Consider the following 27,557-nt stretch of genomic DNA (forward strand, 5'->3'; position numbering starts at 1 on the left):
TTAATGCAAGATCGCCAGTAAAAAGCTGTCGGATAAGCGCGGCTCCGTGCGCGAGCTTTTTCCGTTGCTGAATAGCGCGACCGCGTACGATTCCGGATCGCTAATACGAATGCGCGACCGATAATCCGATTCTGCTTGATGAATCAGGGGCGATGGGTACACAGGCACAGCCAAAATCGTTTTACCATTTTTTTTACTATTTATCACATCGCCCAAGTGAAATTTTAATTTCTCTATTAAAAAAATGTTATTCTGAGGCCTTTGGGTTTGGTGTACTGATCTAGACCTAAATATATTATCCCGGCCTAGGTTGGAAAATTTATTGGAATTAAGTAATGCTCCCAACATTTATTTCCTGCATGTTCATTCAAACTCTAAGTATAGAAGGCTGGCATAGCCACCTACCTAGTTGTTAGTATTTATTGAGATTCCTTGATTTAAAGTGAACCTATAATAAATGTAAGCAGTTACTATGCTGTTCCTTGATGTATGCTGCAGTGCAGCACTGTAGTCCTTGTAGTTACGGGACTGAACAGGTTGACAAAGCCACGGAGCTTTATTAAGGCAGAACAAACAAAGGAGTTACAGAGGAGTTATCAGACAAACAAGGTATGTAACAGGAAATAACAAATGTGTACTCCAGTTAAAGTAAAGTGAACCACCTTTAAGGGATAAGTGTTTCTGTATGGCACATGTAGAAACTCTTCATCTACTGTGGGTTGGTTTGAATGTCCACATTCCTTGGTTCTGGCTGAGTTGTTTGCAGGCCTGTTTTTTGCTGGCCTAAATAGGTAATGGCAGCACAGATCCAAATAAATCTACCTGTGACATGAGCATGCAGCAAGGATAAATTACAGTGAATGCACTCAGCCAGTGCCTGAGCAAAAAAATCAAGCTGGTGTTTCTGAGCTTTAGAACAGGCTGTTATTTTCAGTTCTGGTTATTACTGCGCCATGTCTTCTTGTTTACACAGATCATCTGTTTGCTCTGTCTGAACACTGCCTGCTCCTGCCTTTGACACTTTATGGTCCTCTTTCTTTCTCAACTAATGTAGTACTTTACCTCAGCTGCTTATTAGCTGTATGGGCTGCCCTAAATAAATAAGTCTATGTATACACGCTAGATGATTGTCAGCTAAGAAAAACGATTCTGATCGGTGAAAATCTAGTGTATGTACAGCTGTCATACATCATTTACCTATCCATTATGTTGGCTCAATTAATTAACTAGTGTTGATGACACAGTTGGGGCCACTCATTCGTCTGCCTTCCCTCTTCATATTACAGAACAGTGCTTGTTTATTGTACTGTGACTGGAATTGATCAGGAAAGATTGCTTTTAGTGAAAGAAATATAACATGTGTACATAGCCTGAGATTGAGCACTCCTTGGTTTCTCCTTGAGTTAGATCATTATTGGCGATACAGAGGGTATACGCAAATCTGTGGCCATTTTTGAGGATCAGTTGTTTAACTGATCCAACTGATTTTTTTTTCTGTTTAGTTGATCTGTAAAACCAGTCTTTCCATGTCAGGTGCTGGGAATGTGTTCTTTGTCTCTGAGAAGGCATCATAAATGTAGACATAAGAGTGGTATATAAAATTACAGCTAAGGGCCAAGGTCTCACCATTATCACAATATTTAAACAGATTTGTGTGTGTCTTTGCTTAGTTAAAGGGTTGCAACATGTTCAAAATCAATACTAGAGCAAGAGTCTAGTCTGTACACATTACTGTAGATTACTTTACCTACACTTTAGGTGTACTGTAAACACACTTTATGCCTTTCTAATGGAACAGGACTGCAGTGTACTAATTTGTTTTACTAAATGAACTTTAAACTTTTAATTTTTGGAGGCAACATGAATGCTGTTTAGGAACCCCTGGGAATAAATCATAGCAAACTTCTGCAGACCTGGGCTAAAGGTGGATATCCGATAAATTGTGTCACCCATCTCAGAGATGAAGCTGGTCTAATAGCCTGATCCCTTTCCTGAACCAGAATAGTAACTTATTATCCAAAATTTTGGCAAACATTTATTGCTTTATTGCTTCCCAGGTAAAATTCTAAGGCTCAGGCGGGCTTTGTTATTGGTGATCAGAGATTACTAATATTTGTGAAATTATGTCTGTCTGGACTCTTTTTTTAGGTTTGTACAGTACCGCAGGGGTACAAATTTTGTCATCTGGCATAGCCTCGATGAACTTTCTGCATTATAAGAGAACTCATCAAGGGTGTCCCTGGTTCCTGTTTTTGTTCAACTTCTCCTTGGAGCATTAGTTCATTTATCTACATCTGTTATAAACATTTGATCGCTAAAATTCTGAATTTTCTGTTATTCAATTAAACCTAAATTTATCAAAAAAATTCTGAATTGCAGTCATGGAAAGATTTACTTATCCTTCTTGGGTCGTTGCCATCTTATTAAGATGACTAGTTTTGATAGACTATTTTATCCTTTACAGATGCTTCTTAAGCATAAAGACATTAAACAATCGAAGAGGGCATTTACAGCCTTTTCTGCCTTAATAAGAAACCTAGAGTTAATTTGGTTAAATTGCACCTACCAAGCCATTACCCGGGAGTGGAGTTTCCAAATATCTGTTTGCATAATCTGTCAAGTCTCTTTATGGGACTGGATCAACTAAACTTCCTTTTATACTGATGTCCAATTTGAGGAGCATATAGCAGATCCCTGGTTGCTTTGTGGCCTTTTGCATCTCCCTTTTAGGGAACTTCCATCTTCCAAAAACAACATCCTACTATTTGATTCTATACAACATCCTACTAAATATACTAATATTGCATGAAGAGAGATAAATTGCTTGGCTCTTTGGGACCCTTGTCGCCTTTGATGCCTTTAACCTTTTCTTTGGCTTTTTCCCAGGAAAGGGACTCAGTGGTCCGAGAAAAGCGTACATACTATTCAGGATGTGTTGAATGTAGAACGTGGAATCATTTTGTTCTCTAGTTTGGTATCCCTAACTCCTGTTTTTTACAATATTACTTGCTTTGCAGTTTCATTTGGACAACATTTAGTCCAAGGAGAGAGTTTCACTCTCAAGACTCCAGTACGTTACTTCTAAGTCAGGGCAAGAATCACAAACCACTTGCTTGGATTTTTTAATTTTCCACAATGCAACGTATCCGTCATAAACCAACCTTGCCTCCCAAATGCCTTGGACATACATAGACATTTATGTTAGGCAGAGATTGTGATCAAATGTGGGATTTTAGGAGAGAGATTAGGATTTTAGGATTTTCTATTTGGCCCATCAAACCTATTACTTCAAATTGGATAGTGCTCAAGTAGAATTTGTTACCCCTATTTTGGGATTGCCCTCAGATTCATAACTTCTGGCAGGAGGCATTTCAGCATATGTTTTACATTACAGGCTGTACAAGGGATTTGTGCCTAGAGGTTTATTTATTGCACAGAATAAGGCAGGCTGGCACATCTGTCCCTGTTGAAATGCCAAAATGAGAGACCATTTGTTTGTTAGTAGGGAAGAAACTCATATTGACACAACGGCTTTTCAGTTTGGTCCCTGCTTTGCGTGATATTCGGCTTACTTTGTGTAAACCTAATAAACTTAATGTTAATAGACAAACTGGACCTCATTTATAAAGCTCTCCAAGACTGGAGAAGATAGACTATCATGGTGAAACATCATCTTCCTATTTCTGCGTAGGTAGGGTTCTCGATTTTCTTTTGCTTATTTACTTTTTTGGATTTATGTAGAGGTGATTGTGGTTTTGTTCTACTGCTGAACTTATTTTGGGGCCACAATCTTGTTTGTTTTTTGTTTTTTTCTTCATTGGCTTTGGTATATGTCTGTAATGTTATGTACCTGTTTGTTTTGTTTATTTACAACATGTTCTGCGTATTTTGTTTTTGATATAATTTAATAAAAAGATGTATATAAAATAGGAAGATGAATTACTAGCAAATGAGATGACAGTAGTTTATTTGGTGAATGTCTCTTTTAATTGGTTAATTTGTTGATTAAAAAAAAGTTCATTCATTGAGGATCACAGTTTTCCAAAACCACCATTACTTTTACTGTTTAAAGCAAAAAACATTTTCACAAAGCCATAGTGAAATTGCGTGTGTGTGTCAAGAAAGAAGTGAGAGAAATCTCAAGAGGAAGGAAATCGGTATCAATCATCACTGTTCACACCTACTGCTCACCACAACTTGCTCACAGCATTTCCCTGGTTAAAGGGGACTCGTGCATATACAACTATAAGTGTGACTTCAGTCCTACAGATAAACTAGGGTTTCCTTTCACAGGATCCTTTTTACTCAGAATAGGTGATTTTAAAAAGTACATATTTCATCTTCTACTACACAGCTGTAGTACAGAAAATAACAGTCACAAACATGTAACATTAAATGTCCATTAATGAAATACAGTTAAATGAAAATATTGTGATTTTGTTTTTTTGGTTTTGCTTTGTGGGCCTGTTTTTCTTCCCAGAAGCTTTTTTTATTATTTGTTTGCACTTTAAGAACCACTGGTTTATACTATGTGCCTAATTTATTAATGCTCGCTAAGGCTGGTGGCAAGACTCCAGGCTTGGTGATCCAGCAAACCTGAAATGGATCTGGTCTAAGATTCAAAACATTTGCTAGCAAATAGCAAATGACTTTGCAGAACTACATTCTAGGTTTGCTGTGTTATCCATCTTCACTGATAAAAGTGTATCCTCTCCAGCCTTGGGGAGCTTTCATAAATTAGGCCCAATAACTCAGACGTGAGGAAATGTCCTACAGATAAGCAGTCTATTGACTAAAGGTATATACAGACACGTCTCAGGTGAAAAGCAAGCATAGTTTTTCCCAATTTTGTTAGGTGATTAGCCCTGCCTGATCACTAAATGACTGACTGCTCTTATTTCTTATGGTGAGGATGCAGCGAGACATCTCCTATTCGTGCCCAACTCCTACCCTCCACATAGAACAAACAGAGCTGCCTGCCAGCATGTGCTATGATTGTTCTTTCAGAAACAATCACTAATTATACTTTCTAGTGACCATAATTGCAAATATGTATATAGTGCAAAGACACATACATATGTGTCATTTTACCAATGTTTTTGTCATTTGTATGTCAGTATTATAATGTAAGCACCCCTGTGCATACACATGAAACTGCACCAACATCAGTTGGGTTAATAAAAATGTTAATTGAAAAAGTTTTTAGACTTTTGAACATGCAAGTTCATGAGAATAGTGAATAAAGCCTAAAAATGCCTGCAACGTGTCATTAGCATATAACAAATTTTGAATTTTAATTGCCAACATGTATAAAATTGTAAAGAGTTACTATTTTATCTATGCACAAATATACTTTTTTTATTGCCAGTGCCATTGCCCCCAAAACTAGTTCATATAATTGCCAAACACCTAAATCTGTTGATTTTATTTTTTAGAATTTATTTTGCATAAAATAAAAATTATAAACAATATTCTATTCATAATGTCACGTAAACCTTCCTGCCATTTCCTCAAACAAGCTGTTTAAAAGATATAAAGATATACTGTAACTGATAAGAATAAAAGGGGTTTTCTAAGGTCAGGTTTTACAGGTCTGCATGATCTCAGACAAGCTAAAGCTGTTTCATTATTCTGGATTCCTATTTTTTCAAGTTTGAAAAGCAATTCTCTGCAATATCTGATTTAAACTCCACAGCAAATGTATAGAAATCAATGCATTGCCAGTGGAATTTGCTGTGAGCTGTTTCTCCAATATCAGGCATATTAAGTACCTTGAATTATGTCTATAAATGAGGAACTGAACTTTTATATTTATGAAGGAACTAAAAAATTAATTAAGTATGCTGGAGAATTAGACAAGTGATGATCAATTTTATTTGGGGACCATTTACCAAAAACCATACCAAACAGGAGCAGTGTTATTTTTCCCAGCTGCAATTTTACTAATAACACAGCTTTTTTGGAAATCTATTTCATAGTTACATACCTAATCAGACTGATGAAAGACACACAAGTCTGCTAAGTTTAAACAATAGAAAATGAATAAACAAATCAAGACCTGCATTTACAAAACTCCAAACCCACAGTTTTTAGGAAGGGGAAAAATCCTAAAAAAGCATTATCCAATGTTCTCTGACAGTAAAAGTTTTTTTTTTGCATTAACTGTATGTTCCCTGGATCAACAATCCCATTCACTTAATAGTATTTAGTTATATATCATGCATTGACAAATTGCCATAAGTAGAAGTAAATACATTTTTGTGTGTTATAGTCTCTGTAAAGATATAGCCATAATAGTTGCCAGATTTGCTCTGCCCAGCCAGGTACTGATGATTTTTTTGCACTGGGTCATATCTGAAATAAATAACACCGGGGAACACATTTTATGTTGAGTTAGATGTTTCACTTCTTTTTTTACTGATTTTTGGGGGTGAATCCAGAAATGACTCCAGTTTTTTGGCATCACATCCAGTTTTTATGATACAGGGTTCCCTCTATTTTTGTCAAAAAGCATACAAAGTTTACATACATGAAAAATAATAATAATAATTAATGAAATAATAATTTGAATGTACTGTTCATTTAAATTAATTTTGTTCATACAAAGGATTTATTGTTACTCTTTGACATTTTGTTTTACAGTAAAACATTTGAAAAATAATCAGATAAGTGGTTAAGGTAAAAATTTACAGCTTTTCCTGGAGTGTTCAGTGTTAGGACAATCCCTCGGGATGCTCCACCAACAGTCAGCCATCATATGTGCATCCCATCTACCCTGATACTGTCCTTCATGACCTTCAAATCATGGTGGAATTGTTCACCTTGTTCATCACTGACTGCACCAAGGTTTTCCAGGAAGTTAGAAAGATGGCTATGCATAAAATGCACCTTGATGCTCATATTGCAACCAAGCATTTTGTAGCTCTCCAAGAGCTTCTGGACGAATTCTGTGTAATTATTTTCTTGTGTGTTTCCAAGAAAGTCCTTGACAATGGCTTTGAATAAGTGTTCATCTTCGATGAGCTGCCGAATCTGTGGACCATTGAACACGCTGGCCTTTATTTTTTTAAATAGGCTAGGAAATGAGGTACTTGAAACAGTCTCTACTTCAGTTGGCAAAGCTTTAACGAACTTCTTCATCAGACCCAGTTTCATGTGAATAGGAGGAATATAAAATTGTTTCTATCAACAAGTGACTCATGTAGAATGTTTGGATCACTGGGTTTTAGGCAGATCTTGGAGGCCAATTCCCTTCCACCCAATGCCTCTCACGAGCTCTGCTGTCCCACATGCACGGAAAACAGGGATACTTGGTGTATCCACGTTGCTGACCAAGAAGGAACTGACCCTATATATTGCCATTGTGAAGGAAGACACACTTTAAGCTCTGCTTTGAGCTATTGATGAATAGTCACCATTCATTTGAGCTATAGATTGGAATTCCAAATTCCTCCATTAAACCAGGAATGTTATGGCAATACACAAAGCCACTGTCAGTTCAAAAGTACTGCAGAAATGCAATTTCTCTGGTTCGAAAGTACGATACCTTTGTTCTTTTTTCAAGTAAGTTTTTCTCATGCACTCTTGATGCTAGTAGTTCTGAAGCCTTCTTTGATAGTCCCAAATCACATGCCAAATCACTCAACTCATACTGATCAACTCCCGTGTTGAGAGTCCTCTTCAATTTCATACTCTTCATCATTGTTGGCACCTAATTCATTACCACAGTCATGTTCTTCAAGTGAGGGTGGTGTAACGAAAACCGGCACTGGGATTTCATCTGAATGAGCCACTGGGCCTATAGCTGATGGTAGACTAGGATACTCTGTTACATTTTTTTTTTCTTGTTATATCTAGAAGTTTGCACTATAAAAAAGTAACAGTCACTGAAATGATCTCCTAGCTCTCACCAAACCATAGGTATACCAAATGCCATCTTATCACCTTTTCCCTTTGTCCACATCCGTAAACCCTCAACACACTGTTTGCACACCTTATGAGAAACCCAAGACTTATCTTAATCACCAAGTTTAACTTTAAAATATGCCAAATAGGCTTGCTCTACTAATGTGCTGATTTTCGCCCTGGGAATGGTGAAACTGCCACAGATTTAACAAAATGAATCAGGGTTGTTTAGGCACTTACGATGAGAAACAGCAGAGCCAGACATGATCTGAAAGAAAGGAAATACGTGTGTAAGTAGAAAAATAAATTTTGCTTATGTACTACGTAGATCAGCGAACAATCTCTTTCCTGCGTGTAAATGAATAGGCTATACAAATCCATGCTACAGTAATCGCATCAATAAGTGGTAGAGAAAAAACCTGATGGATAGAAGAAAACTATTTGCACTTTCAAAATCAGCATACCTATTTTAGTGTAAATAAGCTTAAAAACTGAAGTCAACAAAAAAAAAATTGTACAAAATTGTTCCCCAGTGTAATATGATTGCAGTTCCTGTATTAGTTACTGAGGTGAGATTAAGAGCTGCATCAAGTTTACCACTAGAGAAATAATCATGCTAGAAAACAGCATATTCCAGGTAAAACCATATGTGCTTAGTTGATCTAGAGGAAGGCCCTTATAAATATGATTTAGTGTACTCTTGCGGGAAAAAAATCCTTCCTGATTCTGTGAGGCAATCGTATGTTTCCTGGATCAACAGTCTGGTATTTCTTCTTTTAAACGTCTATACACAGTTGTATTATGTGCTTTTTTTTTTAAAGCAATTCATAGAACATAATAAAACCTTATCCTGAGGGAGCATATTCCACAATTTAATTACTGTGAAGAATCCTTTCCATATGGGGCTTCTTAAGCTTCTTTTCCTCCAGACACAAAGAGTGCCCTCTTGTCCTTTGTAATGACCATAAAGTGAATGATTGTGAAGGAAGTTCTGTGTGACCCATATATATTTTTATATAGTGATCATATTCCCCCTTAAACTTCTCTTCTCAAGGGAGAATAGATTCAGTTTAGGTAATCTCTCCTTGTAGCTGAGCTCTCTTCCTTCTCTGCACTCTCCCCAGTCACACAATATCCTATTAGTGAACTATTAAGTCAGAAAGTGGTCACGGTCACCAGTGAATAGATTAAGGGTAGATAGAGGAAGGCTATAAAAAAATTAATGAATGATCATTTTTCTCATTTCTAATTTACCAAGAATATAACAATGTAAAATGGAAATTAAAATTGCATTAATTTAAAATGAAAGATAGGTTGCATCTGATTAATTATAATGCAAAAAAAAAATCAGGTCTGAACCTGAAGGCCCCTTAGAAGATGACTCAGATTTGATGACTGTGGACAAATAAAAAAAAGGCATAGTTAGTAAACACATTCTTCAGAATTGTTTAATACTAGCATGTAATGTCAAGCCGCAATTTCCAAGGCAAGCAAAACACTTTCTTGTATTAAAAAATGTTTAGGCTCCAAAGATCACATAAGACAAGAACACATAATCCTGAAAAAAACACCGGTCGGACCTCATCTGGAATATGACAGTTTTGAGCTCCAGTTCACGCAAATTATATTGTGGAACTGGACAGAGTGCAGAGAAGAACAACTAAAGTGATATGAAGCATGGGAGCTCAATTCTGAAAACAAGATTAGCTCTACTAAATTTTTTTTCACCCGGAAAAGGCATTTAAAGTGGAATATTAGCACCATGTATAAATACATAAATGGTTCTTATAGTAAACTTGCTTCAAAATTATTGCAAAGGACAAGGACGCACACAGGGACAGTGCACATACTAAGCACTTAAATATGGTATACTGCTGACTGTTCCTTGTTTGTAAGTATTCTTTAAGACAGTTTATCTGTTGATTAGTTAACCATCGTATTGAATCCTACACTAGGTTTGTTTTATAATTCAGATCAATTATCAATCACTTTACAAACAAGTGGATCAAACATTTGTAGTTGATATCAAGGGTTTATGTAAATAGATTATATTAAAAAAGTAATGTTGGTATACAAATACACTGAGAGTATATGCCCAGTACTCTGCTTCTCCCTTGATAAATATTCCCCCACCAGCAAATGGATTGTTGACTCCTGTCTGGCCTTTTATACATATACAGTATCCAGCCCAACTGCCCACGTGGTTATTTACCTTAAACCAGTTCCTTTGTGCTCCACTGTGTTTCTCACACCAATATATATATATATATATATATATATATATATTAATCATTATGTACAATAATAATGTGGCTAGATGGGCAGCTAACATGTTTTCCAGGGTTATTTGCTCTGGCATACATCACATCTTCTAATGTTTTGGAAGACAAACAGAAGAATCCTTAGAGAATATCTGGCATTAGATGATGTTAGAGAATGTATTGTTTATACAAAGGTCACAACCTTCCTATTTAAATCACAATTAGCAACTGCTGGGAAGAAGCCAGCATCAGAAAAACTAATTTATTTTTTCTAACAATCATTAACTGCTTACAGCACTAGTTAGGACCGGGCACTCGTATTTTAGGTTAGAGTTGTAATGTTAGGAACGTGAGTATAAATGATGTCTGTCTAAACTTGATTTTTGGGATGGATTTACTTTACTTAACTTCACACACTAGCAAATAGGACCATCCTGCTATCTGACAACTTATTGAAAGGCCCTGGTCAGCACCAGTACTTACCAGACGTCAGTCCCCCAATCTAACACCACAGTCTTCATCTTTAGTAACCCCCCGCTCAGCCTCGGGAGACTGGTTGCGTCTCCCAGCACATGGTTGCCCCTAGGACAGTGCGCAAAGGATCATGTCTGGGGATGTGCTGGCAGCAAGCCAGGGGCCCACAGATAAAGCAGTACAGGAACTACCAGGCAATCCAGAGTACAAAGCCAAAATCCTACACGGGTGATCAGTCCGCCAGACAACGTACCGAGAATTAGGCACAAGCAGAGTTGGGGTCACAGGCAGAGGTCACTCCAGGCTGCGTATTATCGATGGGTCAGGAAAAGGCAATGGTCAGCAACAGAAAATCACACAAGAATCTTTCTAGCACTGATATATTAGCCAAGCTAAAGGCTATAACAGGCACTGGATTTAGAGAGCAGAGAGGCTATAAGGACCCAGCAGCTAATGGCAGCATGGGATGGCTCAGGAACCATTCTGCTAATCAGGAGGCCGAGAGGAAAAACACAACTAAACGGAATCAAGGATGCTGCAAGCGACAGAACACTAATTCCCAAACTCCTCTGCTGTTGTGAGCACCATTGCCGGAGGGAATAGGCCGAGCAAGCTCTACTGCGGTGGGGCACCACCTAGGATTGTCGGCCTGAAGAGCATCTTCTAAGACTTATATTATCAATCTGTGTATTTCAAAAGTAGACAAGAACTACCTACTACTAGTATAGTGCTTTGCAAGCCCAAACAGTTTGGGAATTAACTTTGATATCTGTGATGGAGGGGTTATTTCCTTTAGCACTGATCATGCAATATTGTCACTCTTTACCTGGAATCTTGGAAGAGTAGAATTACATTAAAATACATCTTATATACATCTTACTAATGGGTATATATGTTCTGGCGTCTAGGAGGGTAATACCTTTTTACTTCCCCTTTTAACCATTGTTTACTAGATCCTGGTTTTACATACTCTTTTACAGTCAAGCGATTTCTGATTGTATGATATCTTTTTTCTTTGTTATAATGTCTTGCCTTTTGTAAACATGTATTTAAATATGATTTATACTTTACTTGTATCAAAATTATTTTATCTCTTGTTTATTTCAGGACAAACATCTATAAATATGGCCAAAGCCCCCTCAGTTTGGAGTTATGTGTCCAAAATGCCTCCAGAGCATTTAAAGAATGTGTATGGAGATTTTCCCCCGAAAGTGAGACAGCACCTTGGTGACTGGTTGGAGAATCAGCCTTGGTAAGTATCTCACCATACGCAAATTTAATATCAACATGAATTCATGTTTTTTTTACTGTAAATAAAAAGTGTTAGCTTTTTTCAGTAATTTATTCTGTTAAAAATTACACTACAATTATGATTCTATTATGAAGCCTAGCAAAGTCAATTTAATTTCTAAATTGAAAATGAATAAACAAAATGATCAAAAAAAATTACTTTTGCCTCATTAGAAAAATAGGATAAAAAAAAAGTAAGAAAACAATAGTTAGGAGGAAAAGGTGGAAGAAGAAAAGTCTGATTAGGTTAAAGCCTAATTTTTCTCTTCTTTTTTTGTCTGCGGTGTGAAAGGAACAGAACTCCTGTCAGGTTTAATTACAGTCTCGGTTAAAGAAATTATTTCACTAAAATGTAGGGTAATGTTAGAACCTCAATTAGTTTTTTATTGGTATTAATATTACATTTTATTATTGTCTGTTTCCATGCTGCTGACTTTCTTTGGTTTCCTGTCTGGTAAGTGGTGATTTGAAGTATGATGAAACCTCGAAGGAAGCTCTATATAGCTCCCGTAACTTTGCCATTTTATTCCAAAAAAGGGAAAAATTTCATATTTTTTCAATGTCATACCTTACTGTTCTTGTCCATAATTATTTATAATGTTATATGTGCAGTGCTGGGCATAGCCAAAAGTGGGTCACTGTGCAGGGCTGACTTGGGACCCTTGTGTGTGGCCCCTTGTGCTGCAGCATGCTTTGCATCTCCCTATATCTGTCCCTGTATATGTGTCTGAAATGTTTTTGAATTATATATGCAGTCTTAGGTATGCTATTTATTTAGCCTGCTTTAAAATGTACAGCATATACCTTTAAAATGGCATATTTCAGCAGTTTTCTCATTCTGTTATCCTCTATATATGTATCATCTTGGCTATTGTCATTTGGAAAATATTGCATACGTATGCTAACATATCTATTTCCAATGTTATTTCAGGGAATATATGACAGGAAATGATCCCTTCTGTATTGAAACAGCAAGCTCTGTATTAGGTAAATTAGTAGAAGAACTTGAGAAGGTGGCAAGCAATTGTGGCAGTGATGCAAGATTGATTCTACCGTGGGTAGAAAATTTAAAGGTAAGTGATGTTTTCATAATCAGGAAAATAAAAAAAACAATCAGAAGCAGTTAAAAATATTGGAAGAAATTGTAATATAAAGCTAATGTAGCTGCTGTGGCATTCACACAAGTGAATGCTGTGTATCCTACTTGCCAGTGCTACCAAATATATAACATATAGCATAGAGAAGACATATACATGGACAATAATGAGTGCTCAGTGTGAATGAGGGAGGATTACTTATAAAGTAAGTATGGAAGTATACCCTTACTGTACCCATACTGTTTAAAACTGGCACATGTAGAAAGAAGTTTGTTTAACAAATATGCCATCCACTTTCTAATGGGCAAAGTATTCATCCCCCTCTCTTTCTTCTTTTTTACTCTCTGTATCTGTCTGTCATTTGAAACCCCTATTTATTGTACAGTACAATGTTCAACGTGCTGCATAAAATGCTGGCGCTATATAAATACTGTTTAATAATAATAATCACCCACAACAGTGACTGCCGACTTACAGAGACCGTTTTTGGTAAGTGGTGATTTGAAGTATGATGAAACCTCGAAGGAAGCTCTATATAGCTCCCGTAACTTTGCCATTTTATTCCAAAAAAGGGAAAAATTTAGGTATTCATACACGTTAAAATTTTTATTTTATTTTTTTCCAGCTTGCTTTAACTGACATTGTTAGTCAGTTTCAATAATCTGCAAATGAATGAAACAGGAGATACAAAAATAGCAATGCATCCTTATTTTTCTTTATGGTGTATGAATAGTGTTCCCTAAGCAATAGGTCAAACCTTCATGTTTTACCAAGAGCTGCTTGTACAGCTTCTCTGTAGAAAAGAAGAAAGAAGATGGCAGTGCCCTGTGACGGAACAGGTAAGTATAGTGGGGGTAGTTCTGGTTTACGGTGCCATCAGGGCTTGATTACCAAAACTGACTCCGACATCCCTAAGCATCATCCTACTGAGTTTAATAGTTAATTGTGCCCTGGTTGTCCTATAGTAAAACAAGCTATGTATTAAAAAAAACTGGGGGGGTTCAGTTTAGCTTTGTACACACATTAGTGGATTGTTGCCCGATCGTTTCCAGCGACAGTAATCTTATTTCTGTCTAGTATCCGTACAGGGAGTACAGTTGAGAACAAACTAAGAAAAAAACTAGGATGAAAAGTATTAACCAAAGTTTTTATGCTGAGCTGGCAGCATTGTCAACTTCATATCTGGCTTAGTGAGTCCTGTAAATGTTTAATCTTTTTGGCAGAGTGGGAAAGCACACAGCCTTCGGTAGCATGTGTTCCATTGAGCAATTGTTATACCTGCTCGAGCTACGCTTTGCAAAGTCTACACTGGGACATCACAATAAAAGATAGTTGAAATGTCCCACTAGCATTTACACATCGAGTCTTCTCTGTTTAACTACAGTTGTTCTGGCTGCATGGTTTAAGATGGCAATGACCTGGTTTACAAATGTTGTTCTCATATTCATTTTAAAAAGGAAGATTTCAATACCTTTTTTTTAAAAAAAATGGATTTGGGGAATAATTGAAAAAAAATTTGTTTTAGCCATACATTCTGTAGAGTTAAATAAAGCTAAATCTGTAGTTTACATATCTATGTTTGATCAAAAAAGGTAGAATTGGGGTGGGTTCTGGTTAGCCAGGGTATATATTATTCATTTAAATTATTATTTATTTTTATAGCGCCAACATATTACACAGCGCTGTACATTAAATAGGGGTTGCAAATGGCAGACAGATACAGACAGTGACACAGAAGGAGGAGAGGACCCTGCCCGAAAGAGCTTATAATCTAGGAGGTGGGGGAGATATATATAGGAAATAATTTGATAACGGCTTCTTAGATGGGGAAATAAACCAAATGCACATAAAGAAATGATGGAGAAGGAAGCTGCATGTATCTGGCTAGTGTAGGATCTCCCCCTCCTGCTGCCATAAACAAAATGAATACACTTAATCAACATGATTTAAGTGGAGATTTTAAAGCAGCATTCTAAACCTACATAGGGGTATGTGAAGACTGGGCATGGTTGGTGAACTCACAGAACTTGATTTTTGTTTGGAAATCCATCCTAAATATGCCAGACTAGTAGCAGTAAAAGAGTTCTATAGTTAAACTGACAAGAGCGGTTTTAGGCCATTGTACTAATGTGTCTGTACCTGCAGTAGCTTTTTTCTTGGAAGAGATGGAACACTCTGTACATACACACACAAGGCTGGTTTTTACAGCTTCTGACCTTTAGTTAGGTAATAAACACCTAAAAGCAATGAAAACCCCAACACATTATCCCTGGAATTAAATCTATAGACTGGACAAAAGCAAAAAAAGACAGCAGCTCTCAAATCAACCTGAAACTAGAATAAAAAATATTAAATGCTCCCAACAGTATGGATACGTACTCAATAAAAAACAGCAAAGGGAAATAGCAATCAAACTTGTTGCTGACACAGAGTAGATTTAGGAATGACTATTGGGTAATCATAATAAAAGTAAGCTCATAGTTATTTCAAACAAGACCATTGACTCTATTCTCTTTCTATTCAGTTTAAAGACCCTCCCCACAGTTACTTTATTACGTTCACACTATGGCTGTTGTGCACCCTGCCTCCCTTGTGAATCTGTTGGTCATGGTTTGAAGACCATTTAGTGCATTACAGTTTAAATATATTCACCCCTGAGGTGAATCCAAACTCCATCCCTAGTTGCCACACAATTTGGAACACACCAAGGTCCCTCTTTTTTATACATTGGGATTTCTTCATTTTTGGTTATAACAAAAAAATTTAATTAATAGAGAAAAAAGGCTGTCTTTAGACACATAGGGCCAGATTTATTAAAACTATAAGGCACTGAAGAAGATGGACTATCATGGGGGAACCTGAGTGATCGAGAAAACCTGCAATGGATTTCTTAAAAATAATTTGCTTTCAAATGTTTTCAATTCTAGACTAGATCCATTTCAGATTTACTGGATTACCCAGGTATACCCATGATAGTCCATATTCTCCAGTCTTAAAGAGTTTTATAAATTAGAACTATAGTGTGATCATTTGAAAGGTGAAAGCTCATATCATAAACAAAGAAAAAAAACTATAAAAAAAAAATATGAATATAGAGAATATAAACGTGACTTACGGCATGTATCTTATAAACATTTATTTATATACAGCAGTATATATTCATCAAGATAATTCTTTTTGCAGGTATTGCTTTATAGTCAGGTGTGGGACACCAGAGGTATACCAATGACGGGCTTACCTATTTGTTACAGGTCTACAATATAATGATGTGTTTTTCCCCTTATTTTAGTAATAATCTAGCCTCATTTTCATCACCTTTACACATGTTCTCCATACAGTGCTCCATCTTAATTTATGTAGTGGCATAATTTATAAATGGCACGATGTAGGATTTTTACATTTCCATCTAGTTTCAAGGAACTAGAATTAAAATCATTATAGATAATATTATTTAAGTCTGTAATTAGGCAAGCAAAATAGTCGCTCAGATATTTGGACAGGGGAATTTAATCAGAGTCAAGTGCTGTTACGAAAGTAAATAATAATATAGTTCTGGGAAGAAGCTAATGGGGAGATCAACCATTATATTATACATGCATTGCACATTTTTAAAGCAGCCTAAGGACTCTGTTTATAAAACAGGGGATCTGACTTCACTCAAACATTCCCTGGTGGGAATCAATTACTGCCATTGTAACACATGGACCTGTAAGATTCTAATGAGAGAATGTTTGATTTTTAATGCCCTAAGTGTACTGACAGATCCCAGAACAACAGTACAGTTCAGTTTATAATGATGAAGTTTAATCTGGTTACTTGCTTTGGTCTCCTCCCCTCCATGAACATGTTACTGAATTGTTTAAATAAAACATGACAAGCCTTATTTTAGACAGGTTCTAAGATTCAAATCCTTAAATATCTCCCCTGCTATTGTGTGTTACCTCTTCTCCTCTTAGATTGTAAGCTCTTCTGGGCAGGGTCCTCTCCACCTCATGTGTCACTGTCTGTCATTTGCAACCCTTATTTATTGTACAGAGCTGTGTAATATGTTGGCGCTATATAAATCCTTTTTACTATTAATATTAATATTATTAAATAGGAGGGCCTGGGATAGTGCAGCTAGGAATGAAAGGACTAAAGAATGCTGAATGTTTTCCATCCAGGAAATGAGATTTTCAGCATCTTCAATTGTAAATGGGACTGGAAAGGGGGTTAATGTGAGCAGGGGTATAGAGGTGAGCTGCAGATAAAGGTGCAAAAGTGAGCTGTGAATTGGGTGTGCATAGGTGAGCCTTATATCTTTGTGTTGTATGTATTTCATTTGCACTGGTTTCTCACTTCCGAACTCTGTATTGCATACTACTGACACCTGCATTTTCCATTACTTACCCCTACATTCTATATTTCATACTACTGACCCCTTTACTCTGCCGCTTTAAGCCCTTCCACCTGTTAGAGCAGTTTGGCCTCACACATGATTCACCTCTATTACCTCTCTCTCTGTTCTTTGTATTACTTAATTAGATTTTGAGTTAGTGAGATCAATCAGCTCCTGGTGTGCTCTCCTTAGAAACCACACAATGTGTGTACCCTATAACAGTCGTCCCCAACCTTTTGTAGCTCACAGACCACTAAACTCATGGACTCCATACTGCGTATGCACAGGGAGCCGTGTGTCACGCAAAGGGGAAGAAACTTCTCCCCAGAGTGACATCATGATGCCAGAACATGTCCACTGCTCTGAACCTGTGATATGTACAGCAGACATGGTCTGCGTCTCTGGCTGGTGCGCCCCCCCAAGCAGGGTCCTTCTCCTGACCCAGCTGTGGGGTGCACCGGCCAGAGAGCCGCGGCCCACCTGCCAGATGGCCAGGGGGTTGGGGACCCCTTCCCTAAAATAAACGTTTTTTTATTATCATAAAGTTCTCTCTTTTTAGGTGTACACAAGCCTGTTAGCACACCTGCTTAGCAAAGCCTTGCCAACTGCAGTTTCAAAGACTACAATAATACTTCCAATGCATAATGCATAGAGTGTGTACCTAATAACTTAGTGCAATGGAAATTATCTGATTACAAACTTGCTCTAAACTACACTTTTCTCCCTAAAAACCAAGTGTATACCTTGAAAGTACTGATTAGTGCTAAAAATAGCAGATGGATGGACTGCTGTATCTCCTTTCCCACTAACCAGTTCGTGGAAAGGAACAGACGGACTCAGATGTTACTTTTAGGTTTATGTATACCTGAATTCATGGGTCTGTAACCCAATTCCTCCCTTGCTATTTTCTTTGAGGCTGTTTTAGGTCATCCACAGGTGAATTGTATTTGTCTATTAGTTCACTAGGTGGTGTTTTTAGACTAATCTTCCTAACACTATCTATCTTTGTTAGCCCATCATTACCATTCTGTTAATAACTTAACTCATTGTTTGATAACTCTGTGCCAAAGACCAAACCTTCACCAAGAAATTACAGCTCTGATGCCAGGTCATGGTGTCATACCTTACTGTTCTTGTCCATAATTATTTATAATGTTATATGTGCAGTGCTGGGCATAGCCAAAAGTGGGTCACTGTGCAGGGCTGACTTTAGCCAGAATAGGTACACATGCCAGAAATTAGGATAAATCTCCAAAGCAAAGTTAATTTTGTTATCTCTCTTGTAGGTTTTTTGTTCTTTTTTTTCTTTGCCTCTAGTTCCCCTAACAGCTCCAAAATTTTGATTTTCCCTTCACTACCGGATGAAAAATGTCACCAGCACCAATAGAGAGAGTAAATCTCCCTAATCACAATGAGATATAAAAGAAAATTCAAAGTATAATCATTTTTTTGTAGGAAAGTAAAAAAAGTGTTAATTGTAAGGCTAACACTAGGGCATATCCAAGCCAGATCAGAAGTCTGATATTTTTCAAGTGATATAGAAAAAAACATAGAAAATTCTTTAGATAGACCTCACTAAATTTCACTAAATTCTCACTAAATTTCGTCTTCACTACTGCTAGCTCACTACCACCTTCGTGGATAAATGGAATGATGTATATAGAAGAGTAATATTAAAGATATAAAAAAATAATATATAGATATAATATATGATTATATATATATATATATATATATATATATATATATATATATATATAGAATTGTCCATCAAATTTTGAGGGTTTTTTTGCCTTCTGTTATACTATAGATATCAATTGCTAAAAAAAAAATTCAACCACAACACACAAGTTAGGGATTGTGTAAGGTGTTCTATCAGTTCCGTTATGCAACTTCCTAAATGCTAGGCTGTATTTTTTACACTGATATCTAAAATGAACTGGACATTTCCTTTAATATATAACATAACTGATATTAAAATGTGCTGATTGTACAGTTAGTTGCATTTCCCATGTCTTACAACATGGGCTTTAAGCTTTGTGGTAAATGCTGGGGAAAACGTCTGTGTAGACTAAGCCTTAAATAGGCATCGGTGTACAGTGTTAGATATTAAAGAATAATTTTAGTGGTGTAACTTGCTTGGTGGCAAGCAGTCTTGTGATGAATTGCTTTGTCATGCAAGTCATACGTAGTCATATAAGAGTTTTGCATACCATTACTTGTTTTGCAGGTCTAGACAATAAAAAGGAAATAAACTCTAGAAGTAGAAAATTGTCACTATGCAGGTCCTTTATTGCAGAAGGGACCCTTATTATGCAAAAAAATAACCTTACCTGTCTGATTGCATTTTTTTGAAAAAAATTCACACACCTGTTCCAGTGCCATCATGGGCACTGCCTTCTTCTTACTTTCCCTCTTCCTGGTTACAATCTTTAGCTGGGCTGGGTTATTGTAACATGTAGCATTTAGTTCATTTAGTTCATTCAGTCCGGGCAGCTCGAGAGGCATTTTTTTAGAGGAAGATAGTGATGGGGCATGTCAAGTAAGTTTAATTGCAGAAGAAACATCACCTGTCATATTCTGCAAATAAAGACCTACCCTTTGTCTAATTTTCAATGTGGAACTTTAGTTCTGCTTTAACTCTACACGGACATTTCAGGTTGGAACAAAAAGTGATATGACTATGTATCGATAGTTTTTTTTTTTTTTGTTATTTATTCAAACGAGATGGGGGAAATTGTGAATACATTTTTTAATTCTATAATATTTCTGCCTTCAGAAAATATTTTTTATGTGGAAGCTCTAAAGGACAGTTATCCCATTAACATTTTTTTTATGTACCTAAATGTGCATTGTGACAGGGTGTCCCATGGCTTGGCAAAGATGTGGTGTATGTAGCTGGAGTAAGTAACAGATGTTTAGCAGACAAATGGCTTGCATAAAAAGACAGTGTTAAGGGTCCCGGAGCCAGCCAAGGAAGAATTGGGTATTCACCTGTACTTAGAGAGCAGAGATGATCCCATCCTATTGTGTGTAAATTTCCCCACCTACTAGATTCTAAGCTCTTTGGGGCAGAGTCCTCTCCTCCTGTGTCACTGTCTGTATTAGTCTGTCATTTGAAACCCCTATTTAATGTACAGTGCTGCGTAATATGTTGGCGCTATATATATCCTGTTTTTTATTATTAATAATAATAATAATAATAATAATAATAATGCTCTACTTAGAAAATTAGCATCAGACTGCTGAAAGCTCTGGAATTTTGGTTTGCCAAAGAAGGAAGGGGGTAAATATAAATATCCCTCCCTATGGCAAAACTAGACCCCAGCCTGTCCCCAAAAGTGGCAGGGGTCATCATTAGGGAAGAGGGCCTCATCCACCCCAAAGGACACCCCAGTGCTGTGGAATTCTGCAGGATGGGAGCCTATTGGAATCTTGCTTGCCTAAAAGAGTAAAAAATGTAAATCCTTCCCGATTGGACTAAAGGTCTGCTTTATTTAACAGACATTATGGTGATTTTTTTCCATATGATTCAAACAGTATCTGTGTCTGTGTTCCCCATTTTCCAGTATCCACGTTTGGCTGTGAGTTTGCAAGCTAGACAGGAAGAAATGAAGTTTCATTATCGTTGTAAAAAGTTGCAGCACAAAATGAAGGAGACCTCCAATGCACAACAAAGCCTAAAAGTTGCACTAGAAAGCCGAAACTTCCGTGGACAAGTTCAAGATCTGTCAGCTCATCAAACGGTAAAATAAAAAGCTGTTCACCACATACAATAAACATGACAAACTGCTGCAGGACTTTTAGGGGCACTTTTGCTTCTGAACTAAATATATACTGTATGCACAATGTCACACAACACTCTAAAATTGACCCGTTTTACGTAGAAACTTAGTTTAACTTTAAATGTAGAAAAGAAAAGTATGAGTCTGCAGTATGTCTTGGTCAAGGTGAAACCACAGTGGGTCCTCTTACTGAAGCAGGGTAAAAAATGTGCAGATAATGTTCTGCTAATCATTCTAAAAAAAAGCATCTGCCAATCTCTGGGAAACTTCAGAAAAAAATTATGTCAGGCTACTTCTATCTACGCTAAATTCTCTAAAATTTGTGTTTTTATTGATGACTAGAACCATACAATACAGATTGCATTATAAACTTTTACTACATTTACTTTTAAAGACCAATATATTCTGCAGATCTGTAGAGCAATCAGTATAGAAGTGCAGATCCAAAAGAGTTAAACACTAACCCATATCCCCACAATTAGAAGATCTGGGGGATCCCTTTATATCTGATTGATAAACTCATATACCATAGATATCTTTCTATATTTTTAACCCATGTCGTAAATTAAATACAAATAAATAACTTCTTCCTACCAGTCTCCCCTTAGCTAGCATTTTTCTGCTAACTAATGTATTGGTTGGTTTTGCTTGTTTGTTGCCTATATTTTATTTTTAATTTGCAAAGTTTTGTATAATTGTAGTTTTACCATCATAAATGTATTAAGTTATAGAATAAATGTATACATTTTATCTCCAGTAAAAAATAAGATTTTTAAAACAGTGATCATAGTTGAAAAACCAATAAAATTAAACCTAACATAAAATATTTTTTTATAAAATATTATCAACAAATGAGAGACACTGTTTGTCCAGAATAAAACAGTATATGTACCTGAAGTGCATCTGCATCCAGAATATGTATAATAAAGTATTTATTGCAACTATAAATACTTATATTAATTTATAATACTATTATAATGTAATTATAATAAACATACTGATTTGAAAAAACATTTAAACTAAAAAGTTTTAGGCAAGGTATCCAGATTTCTCTAGGTGCATGTGGCATAGAAAAATTCACTCTCAAAAATCCCCAAAGACCACAACAAAAATTCTGAAGTGGTGTTGCAGCTTAGAAAATTCTGCTGTTTGTTTACAGTAGAAGGCTGACAGGCTGCCAAGATTCTGCTACTTTGAAAAAAATATCTAAGATTTTTATTATCTCTGTTTACTTGAAACTTTTGATAAGGGTGACAAAACACATCTGCATTTTTTTTTGTAGAATTGGGTAATGCTAGCTGAAGAATCATTAAAGCTTTTGATCGGTGTCCAGGACCAAGCACTGGGGATAATCAGCATCTGGAAGAGGCGTCAGCAGATGGCTGGCAATGGGGCTCCATTTGATGAGAATCTGCTGCCTCTGCAGGACAGGTGAGGAAAGATTATGTCATTTATATGTTGGAATCTGATTTCCAATGCCTGAGTGTGGCTCAGGGTTACCGCTTTTGGTACTAAAATTTAACCCTGAGCCACACTAGGGAATAGCGCCAGGGAGGTTAATAGCTCCCAGCCACAGGCCAGCCAGCTATAATTCCCAATCTTCTATGATTAAGCTCTATGTGAGTAAAATGTTTTAGAGGTGGAGGTTTCAGGTGGGGCTCTGTTTTTTTTTTTTTTTTGTTTGCAGCAGTGAAGATTTTTTTAAATTACTGGAATTTTTAGTGTGCTGGCAGCTTATCTTTTTTGGATTGTGTTGTCTGAGGTAAAGGCGTGTTCCTGTCTGGTACCTGCTTTGTCACTGGAGAAACCCACTTAAAATTGTAGAGAAGTGGGTACTCCAACACCCCCAGCTAGGCCAGTAAAAACCCCCTGGCCCATAAGCCTTAGCTTAGCACTTGGAATTATTCCTAAAGAATAATGACACATGATTATAATAGGTTTACATACCATATGCACAATGAATCAGCCTCCCTGTCTCTCTTTCTCAAGCTGCATGGCTTGTCTTTAACCTTGGCAGGCATGTCTCCTCTCCCCATGTCTCGGGCCAGCAGTCAGTGAGGGGCCTTTTTGGGATGTTGGTTTGAATTTAAAGTTCACTACCTGTTGGTTCATCATCAAACATTTGCTTAGCTCCCACTGCTAAAAGGGTTTGCCGACCTAGCATGGAGGCTCAGCGTCAGACTCTGAGGATGGTACAGATAGCACTCTTCCCCAGCCAGGGGGTACCTTTATAATATTAAAAGGTGAAGGCCTAGAGGACCTTTTAAATTCATGATTCCCTAAGTCTCCCTACCTTTGAGCCACATTTGGTGATCCCTGTTCAACGTGCTGCATAAAATGCTGGCGCTATATAAATACTGTTTAATAATAATAATCACCCACAACAGTGACTGCCGACTTACAGAGACCGTTTTCCTCTGGGCAGTCATTTTCCCAGGCTGTTGATGCAATGGAATTCAGCACAGTATATTACTCCAAAACAACTTTTTAAATTGTCATTTCCTTTGAAATTAGTAGAAAAAAATTCTACTAATCTTTAATCACTTGCAGAAATCAAAGCATCGATATGAGCATTACATAGAGTTCACATAGATAAATTGTCACCAATGTCACCAATTAAACTGCCCTGCATAGCTATTAAAGTACAAAAACATTATACCTAAAGAGAAAGAAAATATGAATCCTTTCCTACTAAGGCAACAACCAAGTACCATTTTGCAGTTCAAGTGGAAACCTTAAATATATCATATATATATATATATATATATATATATATATATTGGTGAACAGAACATATGATAACACTGGATAAGCTCTTCTGGGCAGGGTCCTCTCCTCCGCCTGTGTCACTGTTTGCATCTGTCTGTCATTAACCCCTATTTAATATAAAAATCTCATACCTATGATGTGTTGCAGTACTTTATCATATAAAGGTTATAATAAAAAAGTGCAGGTATTAAAGGTTTAAGTGCAGTATTTCACTTTTTTAAACAGACCTGCACTGTACAGCCTGCGTTGTGCAATGCACAGATGACTCTCATATGTAAGTTTCCTGTTAACTGTTGCCATTAGTAACCAGAAAAAATTATGGCTACATTAAGCTTTGTTTTTTTATGTTTCAATCAAGTTTTTTAAAGTTTTCAATTTTAAACATACAAACGACAAACGTACATACATTATACAAACAAAGGAAGAGGGCAAAAAAACTTAGAGAAACATATAATATAAACCATAAGGCATTGGTAATATCCAGAACTTGCAAGTGTCTGTCCCTTCGGGATTTTAATAGGGTATTTGCTGAGGGCAATATTGAATATGTGTGAAGACTCCAGTCTTATTGCCAGCCAAATTATATGTAGATGAACGGGGATATTGCTGATTCAAGACAGCTGCAACCCTCCGCTGTGCTACCACCAAAGCCGATTAAATTCCATTCCATAACCTTGCAGTTACAAAAACACCAGTACATTTGTCAAAATCAACAAAAGCATATGTTTCAGGTAGATATTACAATTATGCAATAATGGGGACGGGAGATGACACACATACCTAGCCCTATTTGGTCGGCGGAGGGGGGGGCAGAAACATGAAGATTCTAGGGAGGGAATGGGGGTATGAAGAGGTGGAGTTAAAGGGGGGTTGTACTCCCCCAATGCCAAGGGACATTTATCAGAATCATGATAAGAAAGGGGGGGATTCCTTGACCATGTCATGTTATATTTTTCAATTTGGTCCTCATCCTCCACAAAAAAACAGCTAAATTCTCTCTAGTTCCGTCGGTCACTCCCTCATGGAAGGGGTAACTCACTGTTTCCAGAACCTAGGAATAACTGCACTGGCCGCATTCAAGAAGTGCCGTTCCCAATACCTAGTGTATATTAAGGAATTAGGCACGTTATCTTGAAGTATGGTAGTGGAGTATGGTATACAATAGTGAGATACTATGGACTGGGCAATCCGGGGACCCTAGTAGTCCCTCCGCCAGTGTGCTGCACTCTCTTATATCAAGGAACAAGAAAGGCGGAAGTTGTCCTTTGTTGAGTATGTTTCAAAAGTGCCAACTTTCTTCGGCAGTCGAAGATGGGAAACGCTCTACACCCACTGCTCGGCAGATGGCGGAATTGTCAAAAAAAGGGGTCATAGACCTCGGCTTAGACCATAATTTCCCAGCGTGTAGGAGATTGTCCCAGATACGTAACAAATCCAAGGTGAAACCAGGGAGGGGTGCTAGGAACATAGGAGAGAACTGTCTACCTACGGCAAGGACTGCAGGTCTATTGAGGAAAAAGTGTTCTCCAGTAAAATCCAGCTTTTCACTACAGATTTGACATTTTTTTTGCCATATGACCCGTAATTTTTTTAAACTTGTTCCCATTAAAACCATCTTGATTGGCTGGAAAAGAACTGAACTTGCATTTGTATAGAAGTGCATTTGTGTTTGAATGGCAAACTGGAATTTGAAAAGTTATTCAAACTCACATGTCTTCACTTTACTAGCTTTTTTCTGAAGTTCAAATTCACCTCAAAGTTAGGACATGCTACACAAAAAAAGATGCAAAAGAGTAATGCAAAACAGGTTAAACTTAGCTTCTGAACTGCCACGTGTACTTGCGGCAAATACATTTTGATGATACCTGTTTGATGCTCATTCCAAACATACGTCAAAAGTAGAGAAAAGCCCATGTACTCCCTAATATGATATCAGCTTGACTTGCACTCCTTCTGAATGAGGTTTCTGGTTCTTATTCTAGGGATCCTTTTATTCTGTTACTGTATAATATTTTCTTCCAGGTTACTTTGAACTATTCTAAAATGTTTTCGTTCTAGAACAGATATTATTGGCCATAAGGTTTTTTCTATAACACATATTTTTATTTGAATATACAGAGAATGTCGCAGCATGACCCAAACAGCACCATACTGTTGTTCAAGGCAATTTATTTTTGCTTTCACATTGTTAGAAAACTAGAAATTTGAAATCAGCTCAATTTTGCCTCTTTTACTGAGCTATGCACATGTTTTCCCATTGAATGAATTTTCACTTAGCTTAGAGAATATGGTAAACTTGTGTCGGCTTTATTCATCCCAAAATGTGCAAGTAAAAATTCTGATTTATTTTCTTGGGTATTTTCTTTGTTTTACAAAGATAATTTAAAAGTTACATTCAAAGTGTACATGCTCTTGTTCTTCAGTACATTTGAATCCGTTGCATTTTCAGAACATTGCTTTATGTTATTCATTTATTTTTTATTATTTAGGTTGGAGTTTATTTTTGGTATTTATGAAGAGCTTATTCGCATGATCAGAGAACTAAGTGAGACTGGGCAGAGAGTATTACCCCCAGAATATTTGGATCAAATATCTAATGGCTTTACATCACTTATTAAAAGGTAAGTAGACATTTTAGGTAGGTTTTGTTGTATCAGTACACTGGGATTCCTTGAAGAAATCCAGAAACCAATTTGTTGATTTGTTCCTCGCTAATATATATATAGTATGTAATTTTAATGTAATAAATAAATTGATCCAAATATAAACTGAGGTATCTACTTTTACTCGAAATAACAGGAAAACTACAATGACTCAAGTAGAAACCTAGGGCACAAAATGTGGCCATCACAGCTAACATTCAAAACAGTAATCAGCAGAAATGCCAACACATGGGCTCAGTCTGTTTCTCTTTTTTATTCTTTTACAGGTTAAAATATTGAGTTGATTATAAAGGGTCATGTGCAATTGATCTGTACAATGACCTTTTGTGCATTACTGTCGGACAGCACTAGGTGTCACTGTGTCCTCATGTAAAGTATTTAACAAACTCTCACAAACTGTGTAAGAAATGTCCCAGATGGCTGGAGTTTGTTATACACTTTACATGGTGCACAGTGCCATCCAGTGGTAAGACCAAAGTATGAACCTGATTCTTTTCTAATAGCAGTTTCAGCTCAAAAAAAGTAGGTTTATATATGTTTATATATTTTTCATATCAGAGATGCATATTAATTTATGAGAATTACTAGGTGATAAATATTATATCAGAGCACCAATTTGTGCTGCCTCCTATTTATTTATCAAGCCCTCCAAGCAGTCCAATAAAATGGTTCTTCAGTCTGAACTTCCTGCTTACTACCTGATTCCTACTGACACCTTTCCATGTTTAGCTCCTTTAAGGAGAGAAGTGCTTCCCATTTGATAAAAATATGTGCAGGGGTGACAGGTGAAGTAATTAGCCAATCATGTGCTATGAACATGCCTGTTCTCCTTATGAGTGTGTGTGCTCAGTTACATGTGCACTGTTTGTTCTGGAGGATGCAGCCATGTCTTTATTGCCTTACAAATACAGTTAAAGGAAACATACAATTGTTTA

At 36.8% G+C, this 27,557-nt stretch overlaps 1 protein-coding gene across 1 annotated transcript in view; it reads left to right on the forward strand.

Annotated features, from left to right (window-relative positions):
- STAT6 (signal transducer and activator of transcription 6) overlaps positions 1-27,557 on the forward strand; it is a 97,111-nt gene that overhangs the window by 48,939 nt on the left and 20,615 nt on the right. The window contains exons 3-7 of the mRNA XM_072398466.1: positions 11,748-11,892; positions 12,862-13,003; positions 20,888-21,151; positions 22,473-22,621; positions 26,449-26,580. Coding sequence (XP_072254567.1) covers positions 11,765-11,892; positions 12,862-13,003; positions 20,888-21,151; positions 22,473-22,621; positions 26,449-26,580 — 815 coding nt within the window. The 5' untranslated portion in view covers positions 11,748-11,764. The remainder of the gene's footprint in view (positions 1-11,747; positions 11,893-12,861; positions 13,004-20,887; positions 21,152-22,472; positions 22,622-26,448; positions 26,581-27,557) is intronic.

This window comes from Pyxicephalus adspersus, chromosome 1 (genome assembly GCF_032062135.1).
Source record: "Pyxicephalus adspersus chromosome 1, UCB_Pads_2.0, whole genome shotgun sequence".
Lineage (NCBI taxonomy): Eukaryota > Metazoa > Chordata > Amphibia > Anura > Pyxicephalidae > Pyxicephalus > Pyxicephalus adspersus.